This window comes from Oncorhynchus masou, chromosome 9, assembly GCF_036934945.1.
Source record: "Oncorhynchus masou masou isolate Uvic2021 chromosome 9, UVic_Omas_1.1, whole genome shotgun sequence".
In the NCBI taxonomy this organism is placed as follows: Eukaryota; Metazoa; Chordata; class Actinopteri; order Salmoniformes; family Salmonidae; genus Oncorhynchus; species Oncorhynchus masou.
In genome coordinates this window covers 8,242,368-8,258,294 of record NC_088220.1, presented here as the reverse complement: position 1 = coordinate 8,258,294, position 15,927 = coordinate 8,242,368, and the positions used below count along the sequence as shown (strand labels likewise).

General features: G+C 45.0%; 1 protein-coding gene across 1 annotated transcript; it reads right to left on the bottom strand.

The window, feature by feature from the left end:
• Positions 1-15,497, bottom strand: LOC135545399 (matrin-3-like). The gene is given in 16 exon segments (XM_064973006.1): positions 1-361; positions 804-925; positions 3,454-3,601; positions 3,740-3,783; positions 3,903-4,011; positions 4,345-4,923; positions 5,197-6,016; positions 6,215-6,339; positions 6,425-6,550; positions 6,715-6,840; positions 7,076-7,192; positions 7,300-7,349; positions 9,305-9,381; positions 13,611-13,649; positions 13,821-15,181; positions 15,403-15,497. Coding segments are annotated over 15 exon segments (3,798 nt in total). The 5' UTR covers positions 15,110-15,181; positions 15,403-15,497; the 3' UTR covers positions 1-334.
• Positions 15,498-15,927: the final 430 nt, after the last annotated feature.

Genomic DNA, 15,927 nt, shown 5'->3' with positions numbered 1-15,927 from the left:
TATGTTTGAAGCCTGAAATGTGGCAAAAGGTCGCAAAGTTCAAGGGGGCCGAATACTTTCGCAAGGCACTGTATATAGGTAGGTGCTGTACATTTGTTCAAATAAACCAATACAGATTAACATAATCTGCAATCCCATTTATTGTTCTAGGATGAGTTTCACAAAGAGCCTCTTGTGGATTAGGTAAAACCAGTGGCTTTCTTCTGAGTGTTAAGACATGGCAAAATCCCAAATTCTTCACACTCCTCCAGAAGTGCTTGTAACACTTCCTGTTGTTAAATTGGGTCTAAGACTGTCATCTTGTCAACTTCCTCCAAAGATGGACATCTTTTAGCTAGAGGCTGTCTTTAGCTGAATGTTCCTGTGAGATAACAAATCATACAGCTCAGTAACCGTCCAGGTAAACATGTAACGTACACAGCAAATAACTGCACAGAAAATGGTGGTTGAATAATGTAAAGAATACCCACAATGATCTTTACTTTTTTCAAACCCAAATCACCTGTGATTTACATTATATGTTAAAGAGCAGTGAGCAAACCATTATTTCTATGCTTATGGTAAAGATGCATAGAAAACTCTTAAGTTTTTATTTATTTATTTAACCAGACAAGTCAGTTAAGAACAAATTCTTATTTACAATGATGGCCTACCGGGCTGAGTGACAGATTTTTACCTTGTCAACTCTGGGATTCTATCCAGTAACCTTCCGGTTACTGGCCCAACGCTATAACCACTAGGCTACTTGCCACCTCAAAAGTGAGATGATTCTGATGAGATTCAACAGGATTCTGGTGACTTACCATAAACTTCAGATAGTGACAGAGGCTGCTGCAGTGTTGGTCCTTTGCTTTGTCCTCATTGACATAGATGACTTGACACAGGTTGCAGAAATAGCCCAAGACAGGTTTAATGAATTCCCTTCCTGTAAAACAACAACAACAACATTTGTTAGAAAACATAGTACTGTACTTCATAAAGACAATGCTTCTTACTACGGTGAACTGTTGCACTTGGCAGTGTTTTCATAGCAAACAAATAAAAGTTGTTTCAGTGGCCCAGACAAGTCTAAAAAGGTAATTTTGTAATTATTCTTGAAAGGGGCCAAGACAGTAGCCATGGTACCTGTTGGTTTCTACACTCTTGCCAACTGTTTATGGGATTGTCATGCCATGGAGTTGACAAGAGCACAAACAGACCAGGCTATAGCAGGAGACATCAGATCTGGGACCAGGCTATAGAAGGAGACAACAGATCTGGGACCTGGCTATAGAAGGAGACATCAGATCTGGAACCAGGCTATAGAAGGAGACAACAGATCTGGAACCAGGCTATAGCAGGAGACATCAGATCTGGGACCAGGCTATAGAAGGAGACATCAGATCTGGGACCAGGCTATAGAAGGAGACATCAGATCTGGGACCAGGCTATAGAAGGAGACAACAGATCTGGGACCAGGCTATAAAAGGAGCCTATAGATCTGGGACCAGGCTATAGAAGGAGACAACAGATCTGGGACCAGGCTATAGAAGGAGACAACAGATCTGGGACCAGGCTATAGAAGGAGACAACAGATCTGGGACCAGGCTATAGCAGGAGACATCAGATCTGGGACCAGGCTATAGAAGGAGACATCAGATCTGGGACCAGGCTATAGAAGGAGACAACAGATCTGGGACCAGGCTATAAAAGGAGCCTATAGATCTGGGACCAGGCTATAGAAGGAGACAAAAGATCTGGGACCAGGCTATAGGAGGAGACAACAGATCTGGGACCAGGCTATAGAAGGAGCGATAGATCTGGGACGAGGCTATAGAAGGAGACAAAAGATCTGGGACCAGGCTATAGAAGGAGACAAAAGATCTGAGACCAGGCTACAGAAGGAGACAATAGATCTGGGACCAGGCTATAGAAGGAACCAATAGATCTGGGACCAGGCTATAAAAGGAACCAATAGATCTGGGACCAGGCTATAAAAGGAGACAACAGATCTGAGACCAGGCTATAGAAGGAGACATCAGATCTGGGACCAGGCTATAAAAGGAGACATCAGATCTGGGACCAGGCTATAGAAGGAGACATCAGATCTGGGACCAGGCTACAGAAGGAGACAATAGATCTGGGACCAGGCTATAGAAGGAGACATCAGATCTGGGACCAGGCTATAGAAGGAGACATCAGATCTGGGACCAGGCTATAAAAGGAGACAATAGATCTGGGACCAGGCTATAGAAGGAGACAACAGATCTGGGACCAGGCTATAAAAGGAGACAATAGATCTGGGACCAGGCTATAGAAGGAGACATCAGATCTGGGACCAGGCTATAGAAGGAGACATCAGATCTGGGACCAGGCTATAAAAGGAGACAATAGATCTGGGACCAGGCTATAGAAGGAGACAACAGATCTGTGACCAGGCTATAGAAGGAGACAACAGATCTGGGACCAGGCTATAAAAGGAGACAATAGATCTGGGACCAGGCTATAGAAGGAGACAACAGATCTGGGACCAGGCTATAGGAGGAGACAACAGATCTGGGACCAGGCTATAGGAGGAGACAACAGATCTGGGACCAGGCTATAGAAGGAGACAACAGATCTGGGACCAGGCTATAGAAGGAGACAATAGATCTGGGACCAGGCTATAGAAGGAGACAACAGATCTGGGACCAGGCTATAAAAGGAGCGATAGATCTGGAACCAGGCTATAGAAGGAGACAACAGATCTGGGACCAGGCTATAGAAGGAGACAACAGATCTGGGACCAGGCTATAGGAGTGGACAACAGATCTGGGACCAGGCTATAGAAGGAGACAACAGATCTGGGACCAGGCTATAGAAGGAGACAATAGATCTGGGACCAGGATATAGAAGGAGACAACAGATCTGGGACCAGTCTATAAAAGGAGACAATAGATCTGGGACCAGGCTATAGAAGGAGACAACAGATCTGGGACCAGGCTATAGAAGGAGACAACAGATCTGGGACCAGGCTATAGAAGGAGCGATAGATCTGGGACGAGGCTATAGAAGGAGACAACAGATCTGGGACCAGGCTATAGAAGGAGACAACAGATCTGGAACCAGGCTATAGAAGGAGACAACAGATCTGGGACCAGGCTATAGAAGGAGACAACAGATCTGGGACCAGGCTATAGAAGGAGACAACAGATCTGGGACCAGGCTATAGGAGGAGACAACAGATCTGGGACCAGGCTATAGGAGGAGACAACAGATCTGGGACCAGGCTATAAAAGGAGACAACAGATCTGGGACCAGGCTATAAAAGGAGCGATAGATCTGGAACCAGGCTATAGAAGGAGACAACAGATCTGGGACCAGGCTATAGAAGGAGACAACAGATCTGGGACCAGGCTATAAAAGGAGCGATAGATCTGGAACCAGGCTACCATGAGAATGCAGTGAGGATATAAATCACATCAAAACACTTACCCACTGGGTTGTTGGGCTGGAATGATGACTCCATACCAGTCTTCACGTAATCTGGTCCTCTTTCCACATTATCCTCCATCTTGGTTTCTACATTGTCCTCGGTGCTACAGACCCGCTTCTCATCCTCAGCAGCAGAGACAGTCGTTAACTTAACCCAGATAATATATGGTGCTAGACTGACCTTTTGCTTTAAACCAATCTTATATCACAAGGTTCAATAAACACATTCTAACTGACTCACAGAACACATCAATAACAAGAATTTAAAAAAGACAATTTGCTCCACCTTGCTCTTGGACCTGCTTTTGGGCTCATCTATTGACTGGTTATCTGCAATGTAAGATAAACATACAATTAATTACCTTCATAGCAATCTAACTCTTTCTTTGAAAGTGCTGAAGTTTGAATGTAATCTGTGGTCCAGTAGCTAGGTGTTAAGTAGTAATCACCTTGGCCATCAGCTGATGAATCCTGCTCTAGGTCACCCAAAGTGATATGGTTCTCATGGCCCTCTGGGAAATCATGCTCCTCCAGTGCGACAATGAAGGGAACAAACATCTAAACATAAGGATTTAGGATTTACTGAAACACACAACACGTATTAAACATGACACCTTGTATTTTACAAATTGTAACTATGTTATTTGACTTATTAAATAGCTGAACTACATGTTAAAGACCTGACAGATCATGTATAGATGAACTACATGTTAAAGACCTGACAGATCATGTATAGATGAACTACATGTTAAAGACCTGACAGATCATGTATAGTTGAACTACATGTTAAAGACCTGACAGACCATGTATAGATGAACTACATGTTAAAGACCTGACAGAGCATGTATAGATGAGCTACATGTTAAAGACCTGACAGAGCATGAACTTTACCTCATCAACATATGAAGCATCTGCTTTCTGGTCTTCACCATCTCTCTTTTCCCCCTGTTCTGACCCGGGAGCTGGGAGCTCTTTCCCCTGTTCTGACCCAACAGCTGAGAGCTCTTTCCCCTGTTCTGACCCAGTAGCTGAGAGCTCTTTCCCCTGTTCTGACCCGGGAGCTGAGAGCTCTTTCCCCTGTTCTGACCCAACAGCTGAGAGCTCTTTCCCCTGTTCTGACCCGGGAGCTGAGAGCTCTTTCCCCTGTTCTGACCCAGTAGCTGAGAGCTCTTTCCCCTGTTCTGACCCAGTAGCTGAGAGCTCTTTCCCTGTTCTGACCCGGAGCTGAGAGCTCTTTCCCTGTTCTGACCCAGTAGCTGAGAGCTCTTTCCCCTGTTCTGACCCAGTAGCTGAGAGCTCTTTCCCCTGTTCTGACCCGGGAGCTGAGAGCTCTTTCCCCTGTTCTGACCCAACAGCTGAGAGCTCTTTCCCCTGTTCTGACCCAACAGCTGAGAGCTCTTTCCCCTGTTCTGACCCAACAGCTGAGAGCTCTTTCCCCTGTTCTGACCCGGTAGCTGAGAACGCTTTGCCCTGTTCTGACCTGGTAGCTGAGAGCTCTTGGATCAAGTCCTCAGCACTCTCCTGCTGTTTCTCTCCCTCCTCTTCCTCCCCTACCTTTTCCTCCTCTTCCTCCCCTACTTGCCCCTCTTGCTGTGTCTCCCCTAACTCTCCCTCCTCCTCACTCTCTTCCTCCTCTACCTCTTCCTCCTCCACCTCTTCCTCCTCCACCTCTTCCTCCTCCACCTCTTCCTCCTCCACCTCTTCCTCCTCCACCTCTACCTCTTCCTCCTCCACCTCTTCCTCCTCCACCTCCACTACTTCTTCCTCCTCCTCTCCCTCCACTACTTCTTCCTCCTCCTCTCCCTCCACTACCTCTGCCTCCCCTACCTCTCCCTCTTTCTCCCCTACTTGCCCCTCTTCCTCTTCCTCCTCTCCCATGTCAGAGTTCTCCTCCCCATCCTCCCCATACACGGCCATGCCCTCGATGTCACTGTCCATATCACAGGCCTCCGTGGCCCCATCCTCCTGAGTCTCAGATTTTATCTTGCTCTGGTCAGTCGTGTCGACAGCCTCTTCAGACTTCTCCATCACATTGGAGGACAGGGATGGGGTCTTGTCCTTGGTGGGAGGTTGTGAGCAAGTGGGAGATACCTTGTCCTTCTTGGGGTCTGTTTTACCAGAACCTGGGTTCTTCATCTCACTGGAGACCCTCTCTTTAGTATGGGAGCGAGGGCTTCTGGAGTTCCGGCTGGAGATCTGTTTGCTGGGGGACCTTGGCCTGCGAGGGCTGCTTGAGTTCCGGCTGGAGATCTGTTTGCTGGGGGACCTTGGCCTGCGAGGGCTGCTTGAGTTCCGGCTGGAGATCTGTTTGCTGGGGGACCTTGGCCTGCCTTTACTCCCACTGTTTGATTTTCCCCGTTCTTTGTGACGGTCGCTATCCCTCTCTCTCTCTCTACTCCTCCTCCTCTTTGAGGTGGTTGGGGAATCTCTCCTTGGGCTGAGGTTCCGCCTTCTGGGGCTTGGGGTTCTCTTCCTCTTAGATCTATCTTCAGACTTCCTGCTCCTGTCTGAAGACTTCCTGTCTGAAGACTTCCTGTCTGAAGACTTCCTGTCAGATATGGTCCTGCATGATGGGACGGAAAGAAAGTTCACAGATAACACTATTATTCCCACGTTTCTGGCTTTTACAGAGTCTAAATGAACTATTTCTCCTTCAATAACAATGGTTATAATGGTGACAGTGTCTGACAGTCTGAACTCAGAAGTCATAATCAATGAAAACAAAAGGTAATGGCACAACAAGGGGGGCGCATCAACTTACGGAAGTGTATTATACTCTGACGAGAAGGCCACTTTAATATGAATCTCATCTATTTTCAGGTGTTTGGACGTATGGTGTTCAACCAGCTTCTGTGCATCCAGTGCATTTGTCATTTCCACAAATGCCTACCAAAGGACAGAACACTGTAAGCAAATAATAGACTATAACACAGACCAAAAAAATAAATAAAAGCGAAATGCAGTTAAATACCTGCGTAGGTAAGAATAGAGAGTGCTCCACAGGTCCAAATCTTTTAGCTGCGGCCAGCAACTGTCTCTTCCACGCGGCAGACTCTTTACCAGGAGGCACCGGGGAGAAACGCAACACCCGGGAACTCTATATGGACGTAAATGTATTGATTTAACTCATTGAATAATATTCTGTGTGTGTGTGTGTGTGTGTGTGTGTGGTTGTTTTAGAGAAAATCCCTTTTAAACAATTACCCTTTTAAATCAACTTAACTATAATGATGCCAATTAATTCATCCTGTAAAAATGTACCTGCAGGAAATTAAATGTTGACGAGACAGAGAAGGTGGCTTGTCCTCCTTTCACCATCACTGGGTTCCTGAGGTAGTATGTCACAATATTGGCAGCCTGGTCAGTTGAGCCCATCTCCACAAAAGCCTGAAAATGCAGCGTTACAAGAACCATAAAAACATTACTACTAGCATGAATATCCCTATTGGTCAATGAGGCCATGATGGGTGGCGATTCTATTTCTATCCTTTCAACATTACTTTTAATCACTATAAGATTTGTATTATTGTAATTCAGTCAATGCCTATTTCATAGGAATTGAAAACACATATACTAGCTATTTCTATAGATGGCAGGATGAATAGGCTACTAGTCTTCTTACCAAAGCAGGGAACATGATGATTTTCACAACTTCCCCAAAAGGATTAATCAGGTCCTTCAAACCATCTTCGTTGAGACACCGGGCGGTAAATTTGGCACAAACCACTTTGCCACTCCCCTGGAAAACAAAAAGGCAAGCAAACAGACATTGTGAAAACTTGTTTTTTTATTTTATAAAAAAGTAATTCACCAGAACATCAGGAAGAACAACAATACCGTACTAACCTTTGTCTTAGGGTCTATGCTTTCTCTAGAGCCGCTACTTGACGGTTTACCTACAGGACAATAGAAAAGCTAAGTTAATGGCACATTATAATAATAATAATAATTGTAAAAAATTATTGTACATATAAATCGCAGCAAATGGTCCTGTGTGGATTAGTTAGTCGAGTATGGAGCTAACAATGCCAGAGTTGTGGGTTCAATTCAAAATAAGAAAAATGTATGAAAAGAGTCTGCTAAATATACGGTGCCTTCAGAAAGTATTCACCCCTTGACTTTTTCCAAATTTTGCTGTGTTACAGGCTGATTTTAAAATGGATTAAACAGATATCTTGTCACTGGCCTATACACAATAAAGCCCCACAGGGAAGGTGTTATAATACCCATAAAACCTTGGGGTAGCCTAGTGGTTAGAGCTTTGGACTAGTAACCGAAAGGTTGCAAGTTCAAATCCCTGAGCTGACCTGTCATTCTGCCCCTGAACAGGCAGTTAACACACTGTTCCTAGGCCGTCATTGAAAATAAGAATTTGTTCTTAAACTGACTTGCATAGTTAAATAAAGGTCAAATATATTTTAAAAAAGGAGGTCAAACCGGGAAATGGTTCCAATTGTTTTTCCACCAAAATTTCCCATGGGCGATTTTCGTAACATCTAAAATAAGGGCTGTGTTTCATGTAGGCTTACCTTGGCGTGACATTTTGATAACCATGTAAATCTCTCTAGCACAAGTTTTCATACCCCTTTTCCCACATTTTGTTACGTTACAGCCTTATTCTAAAATTGATCAAATAAAAATCCTCAATCTACACACAATACCCCATAATGACATCACAATACCCCATAATGACACCACAATACCCCATAATGATACCCCATCATTACCCCATCATTCTTAAATGGAAGAAGTTTGGAACCACCAAGACTCTTCCTAGAGCTGGTCGCCCGGCCAAACTGAGCAATCGGGGGAGAAGGGCCTTGTTCAGGGAGGTGACCAAGAATTCAATGGTCATTCTGACAGAGCTCCAGAGTTCCTCTGTGGAGATGGGAGAACCTTCCATAAGGACCACCATCTCTGCAGCACTTCACCAATCAGGCCTTTATGGTAGAGTGGCCAGGCGGAAGCCACTCCTCAGTAGAAGGCCTGCTTGGAGTTTGCCTAAAGGCACCTAAAGGACTCTCAGACCATGAGAAACAAAATGTTCTGGTCTGATGAAACCAAGATTGAACTTGTTGAGTTCCAAGTGCCAAGAATGCCAAGTGTCACATCTGGAGGAAACCTGGCACCATCCGTACGGTGAAGCATGGTGGTGGCAGCATCATGCTCTAGGGATGTTTTTCAGCGGCAGAGACTACGAGACTAGTCAGGATCGAGGGAAATATGAACGGACCAAAGTACACAGAGATCCTTGATGAAAACCTGCTCCAGAGAGCTCAGGACCTTAGACTGGGGGCGAAGGTTCCCCTTCCAACAGGACAATGACCCTAAGCACACAGCCAAGACAATACAGGAGTGGCTTCAAGATAAGTCTCTGAATGTCCTTGAGTGGCCCAGCCAGAGCCCAGACTTGAACCCTATTGAACATCTCAGAGGATACCCGAAAATAGCCGTGCAGTGTCGCTCCACATCCAACCTGACAGAGATTGAGAGGATCTGCAGAGAAGAATAGGAGAAACTCGCCAAATACAGGTGTGCCAAGCTTGAAGAATCATACCCAAGAAGACTCGAGGCTGTAATCTTTGCCAAAGGTGCTTCAACAAAGTACTGAGAAAAGGGTCTGAATACTTATGTAAATGTACTTTATTATTATTATTAATTAGCAACATAAAAATAAAAATAACTGTTTTTGCTTTGTCATTATGGGGTATTGTGTGTAAACGGATTAAATCGTCCCCCCCCCCCTCATCAATTTTAGAATAAAGCTGTAAGGTAAAAACATGTGGAAAAAGTCCAAGTCAGAATCATTTCCCAGTGCACCGTAATAGGCACACTAATGCAATGAGTTTACCCAAGTAGTTAGTCAACCTATGGGAAGGTCCACCAGTCTTCTCTTCAACGTTCGGTCTCTTTGTGTGGTCATCACCACTGAAGGGATTAAAAAGGCCTGTTGTTAAGATCTTTTCTACATTAATACTAAAGCACATACACTACCGTTCAAAAGTTTGGGGGTCACTTAGAAATGCCCTTGTTTTCCATGAAAACATGAAATGAGTTGCAAAATGAATAGGAAATATAGTCAAGACATTGACAAGGTTATAAATAATTATTTTTAATTGAAATAATAGTTGTGTCCTTCAAACTTTGCTTTCATCACAGAATCCTCCATTTTCAGCTATTACAGCCTTGCAGACCTTTGGCATTCTAGTTGTCAATTTGTTGAGGTAATCTGAAGAGATTTCACCCCATGCTTCCTGAAGCTCCTCCCACAAGTTGGATTGGCTTGATGGTCCCTTCTTACGTAGAATACGGTCAAGCTGCTCCCACAACAGCTCAATAGGGTTGAGATCCGGTGACTGTGCTGGCCACTCCATTATAGACAGAATACCAGCTGACTGCTTCTTCCCTAAATAGTTGTTGCATAGTTTGGAGCTGTGCTTTGGGACATTCTCCTGTTGTAGGAGGAAATTGGCCCCAATTAAGCGCCATCCACAGGGTATGGCATGGTGTTGCAAAATAGAGTAACAGCCTTCCTTCTTCAAGATCCCTTTTACCCTGTACAAATCTCCCACTTTACCACCACCAAAGCACCCCCAGACCATCACATTGCCTCCACCATGCTTGACAGATGGCGTCAAGCACTCCTCCAGCATATTTTCATTTTTTTTGCTTCTCATTCTGCGAATGTTCTTCTTTGTGATCCGAACACCTCAAACTTAGATTCCTCTGTCCATAACTTTAAATCAGCACAACAGTTTTCAGCTATGATAACATAATTGAAAAATGCTTTTCTAATGATCAATTAGCCTTTTAAAATGATACACTTGGATTAGCTAACACAACGCGCCATTGGAACACAAGAGTGATGGTTGCTGGCCTATGTAGATATTCCATAAAAAATAAACTGCCATTTTCAGCTACAATAGTCATTTACAACATTAAAAATGTCTACACTGTATTTCTGATCAATTTGATGTTATTTTAATGGACAAAAAAATGTTTGCTTTTCTTTAAAAAACAAGGACATTTCTGGGGCGGCAGGGTAGCCTAGTGGTTAGAGCAAACCCCTGAGCTGACAAGGTACAAATCTGTCGTTCTGCCCCTGAACAGGCAGTTAACCCACTGTTCCTAGGCCGTCATTGAAAATAAGAATTTGTTCTTAACTGACTTGCCTGGTTAAATAAAGGTAAAAAAGATTCAAAAAGATGGTTGAAAAGACACTTGCACTTACGAGCTTAGATGGTTCTCGAATTAATCAGGTCTCTGCATATACAAACTTAGGGATATGATTGGATGATAAACAGCCTATTAAAATGCATGTTGACGAACTTTGTAAACGACAACAACAACAAAAATCAAGCTGGGCTTCCTCTATAGAAACAGGACATGTTTGTCCTCTACAAATAGAAGACAAATTGTGCAAGCTACTTTTATGTCTGTTACAGATTATGGGGATATTATTTACATGCTACATGCTACGGCATCAACACTTAAATCGATGGATGCTACTTATCATTGCACACTTAGGTTTATTACAGGTCCTAGCTACAGAACTCACCACTGTGTTTTATATTAACATGTGGGTTGGACTTCGCTGTCCGTGAGACGAAAACAACATGCTCTTGTGTTTGTCTATAAAGCACTTCTGAATAAACTACCTTCTGATTTATCATCACTCATCAACATTAGAATTACTAAAACCAGGTCACAAGCATGGATTATACTTGAGGCCCATGTGTAAATGTAACAACCTGCTTCTGTACACGCGGAGAGATGTGAACGGTAGCGTACACGCGGAGAGATGTGAACGGTAGCGTACACGCGAAGAGATGTGAACGGTAGCATACACGCGGAGGGATGTGAACGGTAGCGTACACGCGGAGGGATGTCAACGGTAGCATACACAAGGAGAGATGTAAACGGTAGCGTACACGCGGAGAGATGTGAACGGTAGCATACACGCGGAGGGATGTGAACGGTAGCGTAGGGATGTCAACGGTAGCGTACACGCGGAGGGATGTCAACGGTAGCATACACAAGGAGAGATGTAAACGGTAGCGTACACAAGGAGAGATGTAAACGGTAGCGTACACAAGGAGAGATGTGAACGGTAGCGTACACAAGGAGAGATGTGAACGGTAGCATACACAAGGAGAGATGTGAACGGTAGCGTACACAAGGAGAGATGTGAACGGTAGCATACACAAGGAGAGATGTGAACGGTAGCATACACAAGAAGAGATGTGAACAGTAGCGTACACAAGGAGAGATGTGAACGGCAGCGTACACAAGGATAGATGTGAACGGTAGCGTACACGCGGAAAGATGTGAACGGCAGCATACACAAGGAGAGATGTGAACGGCAGCGTACACAAGGAGAGATGTGAACGGTAGCGTACACAAGGAGAGATGTGAACGGTAGCATACACAAGGAGAGATGTGAACGGTAGCGTACACAAGGAGAGATGTGAACGGCAGCGTACACAAGGAGAGATGTGAACGGTAGCGTACACAAGGAGAGATGTGAACGGCAGCGTACACAAGGAGAGATGTGAATGGTAGCGTACACAAGGAGAGATGTGAACGGCAGCGTACACAAGGAGAGATGTGAACGGCAGCATACACAAGGAGAGATGTAAACGGTAGTGTAAACAAGGAGGGATGTAAACGGTAGCGTACACAAGGAGAGATGTGAACGGTAGTGTAAACAAGGAGAGATGTGAACGGCAGCGTACACAAGGAGAGATGTGAACGGCAGCGTACACAAGGAGAGATGTGAATGGTAGCGTACACAAGGAGAGATGTGAACGGCAGCGTACACAAGGAGAGATGTAAACGGTAGTGTAAACAAGGAGGGATGTAAACGGTAGCGTACACAAGGAGAGATGTGAACGGCAGCGTACACAAGGAGAGATGTGAACGGCAGCGTACACAGGGAGAGATGTGAACGGCAGCGTACACAGGGAGAGATGTGAACGGTAGTGTACACAAGGAGAGATGTGAACGGCAGCATACACAAGGGGAGATGTAAACGGTAGTGTAAACAAGGAGAGATGTGAACGGCAGCGTACACAGGGAGAGATGTAAACGGTAGTGTAAACAAGGAGGGATGTGAACGGTAGCGTACACAAGGAGAGATGTAAACGGTAGTGTAAACAAGGAGGGATGTAAACGGTAGCGTACACAAGGAGAGATGTGAACGGTAGTGTAAACAAGGAGAGATGTGAATGGTAGCGTACACAAGGAGAGATGTGAACGGCAGCGTACACAAGGAGAGATGTAAACGGTAGTGTAAACAAGGAGAGATGTGAACGGCAGCGTACACAAGGAGAGATGTGAACGGTAGCATACACAAGGAGAGATGTAAACGGTAGTGTAAACAAGGAGGGATGTAAACGGTAGCGTACACAGGGAGAGATGTGAACGGTAGTGTAAACAAGGAGAGATGTGAACGGTAGTGTAAACAAGGAGAGATGTGAACGGTAGCGTACACAAGGAGAGATGTGAACGGTAGTGTAAACAAGGAGAGATGTGAACGGTAGTGTAAACAAGGAGGGATGTAAACGGTAGCGTACACAGGGAGAGATGTGAACGGTAGTGTAAACAAGGAGAGATGTGAACGGTAGCGTACACAGGGAGAGATGTGAACGGTAGCGTACACAAGGAGAGATGTAAACGGTAGCGTACACAAGGAGAGATGTGAACGGTAGCGTACACAAGGAGAGATGTGAACGGTAGTGTAAACAAGGAGAGATGTGAACGGTAGCGTACACAAGGAGAGATGTGAACGGCAGCATACACAAGGAGAGATGTGAACGGTAGCGTACACAAGGAGAGATGTAAACGGTAGCGTACACAGGGAGGGATGTGAACGGCAGCGTACACAAGGAGAGATGTAAACGGTAGTGTAAACAAGGAGGGATGTAAACGGTAGCGTACACAAGGAGAGATGTGAATGGTAGCGTACACAAGGAGAGATGTGAATGGTAGCGTACACAGGGAGAGATGTGAATGGTAGCGTACACAAGGAGAGATGTGAACGGCAGCGTACACAAGGAGAGATGTGAACGGTAGTGTAAACAAGGAGAGATGTGCACGGCAGCGTACACAAGGAGAGATGTGAACGGTAGCGTACACAAGGAGAGATGTGCACTCACTTTCTGGTGGTCTGCATCCGGCAATCCCACTCAGGAAACCTAAAACACAGGCACAAGAAGAAGAGATGGAATGATAAAAAGCTGGACAATTTAGGAACTTAATGGATTTAAGCTAGGCCTATTACAATATCAATACTGACAGGACGAGTTTGAAATGTCATGCTGGTGAGTGGAAAACTGGAAAAACAACTTGAATATGTGATTACTCACATTTTAAGAAGTGTGAGCTGTCCATCTGCATGTTGAGTTCCATTGGCGTGTGTGAACCAGAACTGCAACAAAAAGCAAATCACATTTTTTCTCTCGTTGTTCATATTTAAGCTACTGCTACGCATGTTAAAACACAGCCTATGCATTAACTGTATAAGAGCGTCTGCCAAATGACTTAAATGTAAATGTAAATGTACACATATAGGCTTAAGATTGATACACTTTGGACATTTTCACACACATGAACCTACCTGAGATCCAGATAATGCAGACTCAGAAATAACAGGAAGTAAGATACATACCTTTTCAGAGAGCACGGTAATATCACAGAGAGAGCAAGAATAAGGAAATGTTTGGGGGATTTCTCCATGGAAGTCAAGAGCAGACTTCTTGGTGGGAGTGTTGCCAGAGGTGGCCATCTTGATTGTGACAACTGGGACATCTTGGCCTGGGTGTGGTCTGTAGTCTGTAGTTGGTGGTGGTGGGTACCTGTAATCTACTGCTGGTTGGGACGAGTTGGGGGGTTTCCAGGTGTTACTGCTTCCTCCTTGGGCCGTGTTGTAAGTGGACCTAGGAGTTTGGTAACTTCTGGGAGTTTCTTTACCATAGTGGTAGTCCACAACTTGGACAGGTACAGGTTCTAGGCGAGAGCATGTGTACTGCATCGAGTTTCCGGGCCGATCTAGTTGCCAGGACTCAGCCTGTTCTGTGGGAAGAAGTTGGGAAGGGGGAAGAGAGGGGTGGATCTCTAATGGTTGAGAATGACTCCGGTCACCCTGCTCCCACACACAGCCTGGAGGCGGGGTAGCAGAGGGGGGACGAGATGTGGCAGCAGGAGGGTTAGAGATCATAGCTGGATATGGTGACTGCTGTGTCGCCCTCTTCTTCTTGATCTCCCGGACCAGATGTGGTAGGTTCTCCACGGTGATGAGATCCTCAGGCATCTCGGCTAGTAGAGATAAGTCTTTGGGCTCGAGCCCACAGCTGCTCAGGAGAGTTTGGTCTGACCTGTTTTCAGAGGAGGAGTAAGGGTCTGACCAGCTTAGTGAGGAAGAGTAAGGTTCTGACCGGCTTAGTGAGGAGGAGAATGGGGACTCGATAGCAGCAGAGGCTCTGGATGAGGAGGATGGGTAGGATGGTATTGTAGAATGAGATGGTGACTCCTGGGACGATCTGTAAACATTGTGACTGTGGTCTCCAGGGTGCAGGTGATCTGGAGAGTCGAAAGAGCTGGGTCTTAGACCTTTAGCTGGTGGTGGTCGTCGTCTGTAGGAGTAGTTGTGAGACATGCTGGAACGTAAACGTATTTAATCTCTGTTGAGAAAGGTGCCAGTGACGAGATGATGGGTCAAAGAAGCAATCTAAGGAATATGGATTCAATATTAGGCTATTGGGAAAGGTCATCGAAGTTATTAAAAGCAACGTTCCTGTTTACATTTACTTGAAACGGACTGTGGCTGAGCTAGCAAAGCTAACGTCAACTAGCTACCTTCCTCTCACGTTAGCATTTTTTTAAAGATAATGTGTGAATACATACAAACATAAAATGTCGGCATATACGTTAATTCGTTAAGTATCTTACCGAAACCTGTATCGAAGTAGCTAGCAAGCTTCCCAGACGTCTAAACCGGAACCGGAAGTAACCACTTTTTTTAAGTAGTGTGTTTTCGTAAAAATGTATCTGCCTTTCCAGAGTGCGCTCTGCTGTTTGTAAATTCAGAGCGTACACCGGACGCTCTGGCCGAGGAGTGGGGTTGAACCGAGCGGTCGGACCTCAACCGCAGTCAAGCTCACTACTTCCAGACACAAATGAGAGAACACCTCACTGACTATTTTATTTGCCATAGCAGAGCTGTTTTCATGTTATCCAGAGCGTTGGTGGCTGTAAGTGTGCTGCTGGCAACATTTTTACTGACACAGACCATATTCTACCGGTGTTGAGCGTAAATTCACAAATCATTCTGCGCTCTGTCACTCTCAGACGAGAGTATTATGAAATCGGAGTGTAGTGCCAGCGCGAATTTACGAACGCACCCATATAAGAATCGAGTGTTTGTGTTTGTTTGCTATATATAAAACAAGAGTATGAATTGATCAGGGGCCATGA